The sequence below is a fragment of the Ostrea edulis genome, unplaced genomic scaffold, assembly GCF_947568905.1.
Source record: "Ostrea edulis unplaced genomic scaffold, xbOstEdul1.1 scaffold_83, whole genome shotgun sequence".
Classification (NCBI taxonomy): Eukaryota; Metazoa; Mollusca; class Bivalvia; order Ostreida; family Ostreidae; genus Ostrea; species Ostrea edulis.
In genome coordinates, this window is record NW_026606043.1 from 27,316 (window position 1) to 38,855 (window position 11,540).

An 11,540-nucleotide genomic window follows, 5' to 3' on the forward strand; every position below is an offset into this window, starting at 1 on the left:
TATTCCCTGGAAGCTCAAAAGGCCGACATTCTCAGGGGGTGCCATTCTGTGTCATTTGAAGCTAGGTACAGTGTACCTTGTGTTATTATTAGTATACAGAGGTCATAAGTCATTTACAGAAACAAGTGCCTGTGCTCCGGACGAGGAATCGGGTAGTTTAGAGTGTGTCCAATAAGCTCAGAAAACTGCCTTCGTGCAGGAAAATTCCGAGAAAATTGATAACCCCGCACTGAATGAATCCAATATTCATAGAGAACAATATTTTAGATCCGCCAACGACAGTCACACATCGAAAAAGTGTTGGTAAATGAAGCATGGCAGAGATTTAAATGCCATTACCTTTTATCTGCGAGCGAAAGAAATTTAAATGTAAACAAACAAATAAAAACCTAGGTTGACTTATCCGGGTTTAACGTATAAGTGTGTGGAATTTACATGTGCATGATTTTTATAGGTATGTGCAATTGATAACTATAGAATTATACCATGTAATTAAGATTAAAAGATAATTCTTCACGTAGATTTGCTGAATACGGTTATAAACAGCGATTCTAATACAGATTATACCGCGCAGTCAGCCGTAACGTTTCATTACTATCCGCACTGCAATGGAAGAAAATCAGATAATTATGACTTCTTCATGCTCATATTACTTCCATTCTCCTTCTACGATGAATAGGTGGATCTCGAAGGAGTGGCAGTTATGAATACACTAAATTTAAAGAGAAGAAACAGAAAGTTCCGGGGGGGGGGGAGAAAAAGAGATGGCTCACTGACTTAACCACGCCCATCATGCTGGTATAAGGCCGTGACGTAAAACGACCCTCTAAAGGCAATTCTACTTGTATAATTTATTCCTAGCGTCATAAAAATAACACCATATGATAATCTAGTTACTTTGAGCTGTGATAACTTCGTTTATTATATTCTCCCATTCAAAAGTACCCTCCCCCCTCGCACACACACCCTTTTTTGCCTTTAATCTGAAATGATTACACCCCCATCCCCCCACCCACCCCGAAAAAAAACCCCATATAGAATAATTCGTATTACAGTGTTAATTGTGTGTGGCACGTAGACAGTATTATCTGTGTTTTAAAATCCGTCTGTGACAAAATGTAATTTAGAGAAAGTTTAATCGATTTGAACAGGTGGTTGTAGCGAAACGACTGGGGATCATATAGAAACATCAACATGTGCTTGGAATTCCTCAAAATGTCACACACACAATCTGCCAGAAATGCAAGACGGAGAAAATATGAAGAAAAAGCGAAAGGGGGCTTTTTCCATAACCGTAAGTTTTGCTTGTCTGATTTTGTCGCTGTCTCTCTGTCTGCCTCCCTCTTTCTCTCTGTCTGCCTCCCTCTTTCTCTCTGTCTGCCTCCCTCTTTCTCTCTATCTCCCCGTGTCTGTTATATCTATGTTTTTGTCTATCTCTCTCTCCTCTCTTTATCTCTATCTCTGTGTGTCTCTCTTTATGTCTGTCTCTCTATCTATCTCTCTATCTCTTTCTCTCTATTTCTTTCTCTCTATCTCTGTCTCTTTCTATCTCTGTCTCTCTATCTCTCTTTATCTATGTCTCTCTATTTCTTTCTCTCTATCTCTGTCTCTCTTTTTCTGTCTCTCTATCTCTGTCTCTCTTTCTCTGTCTCCCTATCTCTGTCTCTCTTTCTCAGTCTTTCTTTAATTATATATGTCTCTCTATCTTTGTCTCTTTCCCTGTCTCTCTATTTATGTCTCTATCTCTCTTTATCTCTGTCTTTCTTTCTCTGTCTCTCTGTCTCTCTGTCTCTCTATTTCTGTCTCTCTGTCTCTCTATCTCTGTCTCTCTATCTCTGTCTCTCTTTATCTATGTCTCTCTATCTCTTTCTCTCTGTCTCTCTTTCTCTGTCTCTCTATCTCTCTTTCTCAGTCTTTCTTTAATTATATCTGTCTCTCTATCTTTGTCTCTTTCTCTGTCTCTCTATCTCTGTCTCTATCTCTCTTTATCTCTGTCTTTCTTTCTCTGTATCTCTTTTTCAGTCTTTCTTTAATTGTATCTGTCTCTCTTTCTCTGTCTTTCTATCTCTGTCTCTCTTTATATTTGTCTCTCTATCTGTCTCTTTATATCTATCTCTCTATCGTTGTCTCTCTATATTTGTTTCTCTCTATCTGTCTCTCTTTCCCTGTCTCTCTTTTCCTGTCTCTCTTTGTCTCTCTATCTTTGTCTCTCTTTCATTGTCTCTCTATCTTTGTCTCTCTTTCTTTGTCTCTTTATCTTTGTCTCTCTATCTTTGTCTCTCTATATTTGTCTCTCTATCTTTGTCTCTCTATCTTTGTCTCTCTTTCTTTGTTTCTCTATCTTTGTCTCTATCTTTGTCTCTCTATTTTTGTCTCTCTTTCTTTGTCCCTCTATATTTGTCTCTCTATATTTGTCTCTCTATCTTTGTCTCTCTATCTTTGTCTCTCTTTCTTTGTCCCTCTATCTTTGTCTCTCTATCTTTGTCTCTCTATCTTTGTCTCTCTTTCTTTGTCCCTCTATATTTGTCTCTCTATATTTGTCTCTCTATCTTTGTCTCTCTATATTTGTCTCTCTATCTTTGTCTCTCTATCTTTGTCTCTCTTTCTTTGTCCCTCTATCTTTGTCTCTCTTTCTCTGTATACCAATCTCTCTCTCCATATGTGTTTCTTTCTCTCAATCCTTGTCTCACTTTATCATTTTGTCGGTCTCTCTTTCTATCTCTCTATCTCTGTGTGCCTTTTTTCTCTCTATCTCTGTCTGTCTTTCTATCTCTATATGTCTCTTTCTCTCTATCCCTGGCGCTCTATCTCTCGTTCTCTATATCTGTCCGTCTCTCTCTATCTCGATGTGCCTCTTTTTTCTATTTATCCCTGTCTCTCTATCTCTATATGCCTCTTTCTCTCTATCTCTGTCTATATATATCTGTCTGTCTCTCTATCTCTATGTCTGTCTGTCTCTCTATCTCTATGGCTGTCTGTCTCTCTATCTCTATGGCTGTCTGTCTCTCTATCTCTATATGCCTCTTTCTATCATTTTTCTCTATCTGTATGTCTGTCTCTCTATCTCTATATGCCTCTTTCTATCATTTTTCTCTATCTGTATGTCTGTCTCTCTATCTCTGTGTGCCTCTTTCTATCATTTTTCTCTATCTGTATGTCTGTCTCTCTATCTCTGTGTGCCTCTTTCTATCATTTTTCTCTATCTGTATGTCTGTCTCTCTATCTCTATGTCTCTATATCTCTCTTTCACTATGTCTGTCTCTATACCTCTGTCTCTCTATCTCTCTGTGCCTCTTTCTCTCTATCCCTGTCCTCTCTCATTCTTTTTGTCGGTCTATATACCTGTCTTTCTGTCGCTAACTTTTTTTATTCTATTTATATGATGCACAATCTATACACTGGTTCGTGACTTGTATTGATCTATAACATAGCCTGTACGTGTTCACACAGACCTACAGTATTCACCCCCGGGCTGTGTCTGACGGGAGAACATATGTAGGGGTTGGATTTCATCATACCTATTTTCACCCTTTCCCTCCCCCAAACAAGCTTTCATCAGATCTTCCTCACTATACGCCACTTTAATGGTTTAGTAATTGTTAATATCTAATTTCACATCAATTCGTGACGTTTTACGGACGGTGACAGATTTATGATGGTATCGCAGATACTTAAACCACGTGTGCTGCCCATAAATCACACAAGCACTGAAATGTGTATTAAAAAGTATTGAACAGGACACTGCCTGGTATCACATCAACAATAGCTGTATCAGCATACTGTTACAGAAATGTAGATAAATCAAAGTACTGAAAGTATCGAATGGGACACAGCCTATAAAACACAACCTGTTTGTATGAGGAAGAGGTTATAGAAAATTAATATAGATACCTAGAACGTTTATCTAAATGTTTGGAAAATTACAGGCAATGATCTCACAAATAAACAGTCAGTGCTGTCGTTCGCGAGCTAGATAGGTACATAATGATAGTACATTACGAGTTAGAGAGGAACAAAATGATTATGCATTGCGAGCTAGAGAGGTATATAATGATTATACATTATAAGTTATACACATTATGAGTTAGACAGGTACATAATGATTATATATTACGAGTTAGTCAGGTACATAATGATTATACATTGCGAGTTAGGCAGGTATATCATGATTATATATTACGAGTTAGGCAGATACATCATGATTATATATTACGAGTTAGACAGGTACATCATAATTATATATTACGCGTTAGACAGGTACATCATGATTATACATTACGAGTTAGAAAGGTACATAATGGTAATTCATTACGAGTTAGAGAGGTATATAATGATTATAAATTGCGAGTTAGGCAGGTACATCATGATTATACATTACGAGTTAGAGATATAAAAAATTATTAGTCCCGTGGGGATCCGGATTAGAATAGGTCCTCAGTACCCCTTTGCTTGTCGTAAAAAGCGACTAAATGGGGCAGTCCTTCGGATGAATGTACATTACGAGTTAGACAGGTACATAATGATAATACATTACGAGTTAGAGAGGTACATAATGATAATACATTACGAGTGACATGTACAGATTAACAAGGGTTTGATTTTGATATCATGGGATCATATACTTTAAGGGGAAAATATAGCATTTCTCAATTGACTTCTAAATAGACTTTGTGTATATAATTTTTTTGTGTATATATTTTTTTTGTGAGTATAATTTTTTGTGTATATAATTTTTTTTTGTGTATATAATTTTTTTGTGTATATAATTTTTTTGTGTATATAATTTTTTCACATACAGATTTTCGTTTTATTTTCTTGTTTTATGAAACAAGACTATAATTCCGATAAACGTGTACTCGAAACTGATTTCCTCCCCATGTGTGCGGTCACGTTCTGTCCTGTTAGGTCGTATCTATAAATAAAGGCCGCGTTATGAAGCCCCGGTGCAATCGGAACATCACTTTCTCCTTTAAGTCGACAGGCAGTTTTTTTTTTTTCGACTTACCGAAAAAGGCCGAGCGATTTCCCGATTGGCTCCGGTGAAAACGTACATTTGTACATGCGCAAGCTGAATATTCCTAATAGCATGCCTATATTCGCGTGGCCCATGCAATAAACTTAAGTTCACTTAACAAATGTTACCGATATAAAGAAAACTTACCATCTTACAATATATTAGGATGAAATATGAAATTGACCATTGTATATTTTCAAAAAACTGTCATTTTAAAAAATTCAGTACAATCTGGGCTGTATGGAAAAATATTTTTGATTAATGCCTTTCCACTCTTTACTTGGTACTGTCAACCTTAATATGTTATTATAACTAAACTATGTGTTTGAATGTATGTATGAATGCTATTATCAAATACTAAAATTTGCAAATTATAAAAAAAGAAGAAGAGAAAACTTGACCAGATAAAAATGATGCGTTATCATCCAGGGTTACAGCTAATTGCCCCCCCCCCCCTCCCCTAACAAACTGATATGAATCTGAATCGCATTTAGAATATTAAAGAGCATTCTGAGTAATCATCTTTTGCTCCATATTGAAACGTAAAAATTGTCATAAAAGTATGCTGTCCGGATAGGGCCATGCGCAAAAGCGTAATATCGCGTTTCTTAAAACGTATTATTACGCTAACACACAGCATGCTGTCGCGCTAACACACAACACGCCGTCGCGCTAACACGCCATTGCTCTATCACCGTAACACAAAACGCGCCGTCGCGCTATCACGCTACAGGTAACACACAACACGCCGTCGCGCTATCACGCTAACACAAAACACGCCGTCGCGCTATCACGCTAACACAAAACACGCCGTCGAGCTATCATGCTAATACACAACACACAATCTAATTAAAATCAGACTTCTGAAATCCGTGCCGTATTCTCTGTGTATTGTAGCGATTGTGAGCATATCCTAGGATCTGATTTTAATTAGATTGACACAAAACGCCATCACGCTAGACATCACGCAAACACGCCGCCGCGCTGTTGCGCTAATACACAACACGACGTCGCGCTGTTACGCTAACACACCGTTGCGCTATCACGCTTAACACACAACACGCTGACGCGCTATCACGCTAATACGAAAACACGTCGTCGCGCTGTCAAGCTAACATGCTGTCGCGCTATCGTGCAAAATCGCTACGGCGTGTTGTGTATTAGCGCAACAGTAGAATAGCGTGTTATGTATGTGTGAAAGTACGACGGCGTGTTGTGTGTTACCGTGATAACGCGTTTTAAGAAACGTTTCTTAAAATGCGCTATTACGCTTTTGCACATGGCCCTATCCGGACACCATATACAAGTTATTTAAGAGCGAGCGAAGCATTCTTTGCGACGTGACGCGACGATTTCGCTCCAATGATTGCACATTTGACTCACATGATTTGCAAAATTATTATCCATAGTGCTTTGGAAAATTGTTGCCGTCACCGCGGGGTACCTCATCGACAACCCCCGTAAATGAGATAAATAAATTGTTTTGGAAAGTACGACACACGTTTTTATATTCTAGACAAGTTTCTTATACCCTTGTACATTATGGTGTTGTTGATGGTATTGCTTGGTTTGAAAGAGAAACAACGAAAATAAAAAACCAAAAGACTCGCAGCTAATATGACGTCACATCGCACTGTTTACATCGACTGATGTGTTTTAAAAATGTCTATGTGCAGGGTCTTCTCTCGGTCATTCCAACGTTTGCATATCCCAACATTGGTGGGGACTATGTACACACACGAGACGATCCAGACAATATTTAAGAATAAATATCAATCGTACCTTCTCGGACCTTTCCGGGGAGCTCGGGGAATGGTAACTCGAATTTATGCACTTCACCGCAAGTATGGAATTAGTATAAAAAGTATGATACATATATCCTTGAATAAATGGAGAAATGTTGGGTATTAGAAAATGGAAATACACTGGAGTTGTGAATGATGTGGTCCACAAACCTCTTGTGTTAACTAATGGTTTTATATATATATTGTAATTTCTCCGTTTGTTTTTAAAACAAAGGTCTAAAGTTTATCATATTTTTCTGCATTGAATATAGACATAGAAATTTTCATGATACCGATATAGAAATATATGTGCAGATTTGATATCCTTTACCGTGATTATGAAACCTCGCGATGCACAGCTTGCTTTATGACACATATATCCGCAGTTATTGACACAGAGTTATTGCGCGTTAACGATTGGATGATTACATATTTTGACCAGCCTCCCATAGATCGTGTTATGTACAAGTTGTATCGATCCCGTGGGTCTAGCCCAGCGACAGATGGCGTGCTCGGCGTGTTACTGCGGGAAACGTATTCAGTTCAATTCAGTGTAAATTTCAAGGATGATAAAGTATATTTTTTCTGTGACCAAGGCATAGATATTTAGTGATTTTTTGTGCGTTTTTTTTTTCTTCCATAAAGTTATAAACCCTGGAGGTGTCTTGAAATCAAGAAGAAAAAAGGTATTCACATACTTACTTTTAATTAATTAATTTGATTTGTTGAGAACAATGTGTAACAATTAAGTTATCTAATTGTGAAGGACAGCATTAGGCATTTTATATTCATGTATTTCCTGAAAGAGAAAAGCCTATTTTTTTTTTTTTTCATACAGTGGAAAGGAAATTGAAGAAAAAATATTACAAAGTTTTGAATTTATCTAAGTGAAACTCTTTAATGAATAATAAAAATAAATTTCAGTTTAAAGAAGCTTTTGTATAATCATGTTTAAATATTGGGAAATCAATATAAAAATAGTGATGCATCGTTATCAGTCTCGTCGTGGCCTTTTACCAGGAGTTGTTCTGTTTGATAATCCAGTGGCAGATCTATGGGAAGGGGGATGGGGTTGAAATCCTAACCCTCGTTATCGTTTGAAGAAAAAAAATAACATAAAGGTAATTCTTTCGTCATTTTGTGGTCTGCAACTCTTCTTTATGGAATAAAGAGTATCATCACTAGTATCAAATTTCAACGTTGTAAGTGTACGAGCCACCTAGTACCCACCCCCCACCCCACCCCCCGCGCTGCATTACAGTTACGATCGATATAGTAGTTACATCTGTTAACAAAAGATAACTAAACACTGCTGTACTTTATATTGGGCGTGTATTGACTCTGTTTATTTTCGCTCAGTTCACACCGATCATGAATGAAAAATTCGAACAAATCTAGAACCAGGTGAATTTTATTTATTTCTCTTAGTAGTTAAGATTAACACCTGGCAAACGTAAAAACGGAACGACAATGATTATAAAGTGTCGGGACGACAAGCACGAAGACGACCGGGTTTTCTTGATAGACATAAAAAACACTGCGGCTGTTACTACAGAGTATAGCCTACTATTTATATATCATATGTAAGTATCATTTACATACGTTCTTTGTTTTAGACTCCCCGACATTCCGCGGGAAGAACATGGGCGTGGTTATGTATATACATGTATATTAATGTTTTACATAATTTTCAGTTTTAGACTCCCTGCGATTCCACGGGAAGAAAATGGGCGTGGCTATGTATATGCATGTATATTAATGTTTTACATACATTTTGTAAGTTTTAGACTCCCTGAGATTCCGTGGGAAGAAGATGGGCGCGGTTTTGGGCTTGGTGGATACCAAACTGACTCCATTCCAAAAGAAGAAACTTCTCCATGAATTCGATGTGTTCTTTGGTAACTTCACTCGTGTTATTTACTACGGATAGAAGTTTCAGATTAGACATCATTAGTTACAGGTGGATCCAGGAATTTCTGAACCGGGTGTGGGGGTAGTAAACAGCAGAGTGTCTAGGGGGGGGGGGGGGGGGGGGGGGGAGGGGGGCAAAGCCATGTTGGGGGCCCATAAGACAATGCCTTTTTTAAAATTCGAGTTCTAACAAAATGAGTCGTATATATTGAGTGTTTTTGGACATATTCTTTTGAAAATTGAATCAAATTAACTTTGTGAGGACGTGTATTGAGACCCTGTTTGTGAGGAGCGCGGGAAAGGGGGAGGGGTGCCAGTGCTTGATCCGCCTCTATGTACTGATCGTCATTTCTTCAGCAAATACTATATAAGAACGTCGGATGGGGCATGAAATGCTGATCTCGTTTCAATGGACACCTGCGCTGGGCTCGATGAAATATAAATTCTAAATATGGGTGTAATTTATTAATTTTATTGTCACTCGGTAAATTCAAAAATTTTGTGAAGTCTCGCGAAAAGAGAACTGTAGCTTTCTGACATTAAAGATATCTCCCAATTTTTCCTACAAGCTACAGAACGAAATGCATAACTTTACCTTAGCGACAAAACTGCAACCCTCCGCAGAAAGGTCTATTTTCCAATTTCCCCAGAGAGCTTCAGGACTACAGCTAATTTTTCCTCACAGTGTAAACTACATGTACGTGGACCCCCCCCCCCCTTTCCCCAGGCTTAGAAAACTCAGATTATATATATCACACATTAAGGTAATCAGCGAATTTGACGGTGCCGGTTTTACTAAATCTGAAACCCCTGATTTAACCATGAACACGAATGTAACGGTCTATCTTTATTCATTTTCTTACAGACTTAAACAAAGATGGTAAACTTGAATGGAAAGACTTTGATTTGGCGAGGCAGGTAAGTTATAAGTCCTTGACCTCTTGGTATAATAATGCTGTCTTCTAGTCGTGCCCAATCATGGCAGATCGGGTTCAAACACAGTTTAGTTTTATAATCATAATGAAAGGTGAAGATATCGAACAGTGATCAATCTCATAACTCCTATAAGCAATACAAAATAAAGAGTTGAGGAAACACGGACCCCTGGATATACCAGAGGTGGGATCAGGTGCCTAGGAGGAGTAAGCATCCCCTGTCGACCGGTCACACTCGCCGTGAGCCCTATATCTTCATCAGGTAAACGGATTTATCCGTAGTCAAAATCAGTGTGCCAAGAACGGCCTAATATCATAACCTGTACATGTGAGTATTAACAGTAGTAAATGCCTTGTATTTTTTCAAACATATTCTTGTGAATCTTTTAACGTGAATTTCATTTGAATCGCTTTTCATGTCAAATTAACGTCATTTTCACGTGAGATTCGTGTGGAATAATACATGCAAAATTGATTCACGTAAAAAGCACGTGACGTAACTTTGCCTGTGTACATTATTATTTTCAAGGTTATCAAACTGATTTAAATGACCGCAATTTTATTCCCGTAGAAAATTTGCGAGATGAGCGGTTGGAAACTAGGGACAGAGAAGTATGTGAAAACACATGAACTGTTTGTAACAATATGGAGGAAACTACAGGACGAAGGAGATGAAAATAATGATGGACTCATCACAACTGAGGAGTGGGTAATGTCACGATCAATTTAATGTAAAGCTACTATTTCATTCGCAAATCATAAAACATATTTAGGTGTTAAAATTCCTTATTCTTACAGTATCAAATTATACACAATCATTTGACTTCCAATGTGTATTCTATTATTTTTATTTTTCAAATACCAAGAGTCAAATTAATTTTCAAGAAATTTTAGACACCCTGCCCCCACCCCCACCTTCGTAAAATCCTAAATTCGCCTATCTAAATAAGTAATAAAAGCATTTTTTATTATACTACTATAATTTATACTGAATGGAAACAGACGTAATGTACGTAAATAGGTGTTTAGCCTTTCGTGTTACCCTACCTATAGAAAGAGATTAGGATAAAAAAAAGTCCACTAAAGGCAATTCTATATGAATCAGGGAACGCGAGTACAACTTTGTTTACTCAGATCACTATCCAAAATGTAATCAAATCTCTCCTTCGATCTATGTAACAGCTGAGGATGTGGGAGAAGTTCAATGAGCACTGTATGAAAGAAGCGAATAAAGACGATGAGGTTCCGAGTGAACGGAAGCTTCCCGAATGGCTAGAGAACTACATCCGGTACAAGTTTGATCTCTTCGACAGGACTGGAGATGGGTACTTGGATTGTGACGAGTTTGAGTATGTCCTCGGAGATTTTGGCGTCCCGGCTAAAGATGCACGCTCAGCTTTTCTCATGATATCACAGGTTAAGTACGAAATACATAACAGATGTCACTTCATGTCAAAATACATAACAGATGTCGCTTCATGTCAAAATACACAACAGATGTCGCTTCATGTCAAAATACATAACAGATGTTGCTTCATGTCGAAATACACAACAGATGTCGCTTCATGTCAAAATACACAACAGATGTCGCTTCATGTCAAAATACACAACAGATGTCGCTTCATGTCGAAATACACAACAGATGTCGCTTCATGTCAAAATACACAACAGATGTCGCTTCATGTCAAAATACACAACAGATGTCACTTCATGTCAAAATACATAACAGATGTCGCTTCATGTCAAAATACACACCAGATGTCGCTTCATGTCAAAATACACACCAGATGTCGTCTCATCTCGCAATATATCTATATTTCCAATGATTCTGCCTTTGATATATTTACCATTATTATAAGGACAGACATTTCCTCATAAATACACTGTAGCTGAGAA

The 11,540-nt window shown here is 37.7% G+C and overlaps 1 protein-coding gene across 1 annotated transcript; it reads left to right on the plus strand.

Moving 5' to 3' along the window:
- The first annotated feature begins 210 nt into the window (after positions 1–210).
- Positions 211–11,522, plus strand: LOC125661967 (uncharacterized). The gene is made up of 6 exons (XM_056152544.1): positions 211–454; positions 1,152–1,294; positions 8,580–8,696; positions 9,575–9,627; positions 10,216–10,353; positions 10,827–11,522. The coding sequence occupies exons 2-6, from the start codon at positions 1,195–1,197 to the stop codon at positions 11,520–11,522; spliced, it is 1,104 nt and encodes a 367-aa protein (XP_056008519.1). The 5' UTR covers positions 211–454; positions 1,152–1,194.
- The last annotated feature ends 18 nt before the right edge of the window (positions 11,523–11,540 follow it).

What these genes read in the sequence shown, in the direction of transcription:
- LOC125661967 (XM_056152544.1), top strand. Translation starts at nt 1,195, where the DNA reads ATGTGCTTGGAATTCCTCAAAATGTCACACACACAATCTGCCAGAAAT. An exon ending in TGAATTCGATGTGTTCTTTG is followed by an intron (nt 8,697 to 9,574) that starts GTAACTTCACTC and finishes ATTTTCTTACAG; the next exon opens with ACTTAAACAAAGATGGTAAA. An exon ending in TCATCACAACTGAGGAGTGG is followed by an intron (nt 10,354 to 10,826) that starts GTAATGTCACGA and finishes TCTATGTAACAG; the next exon opens with CTGAGGATGTGGGAGAAGTT.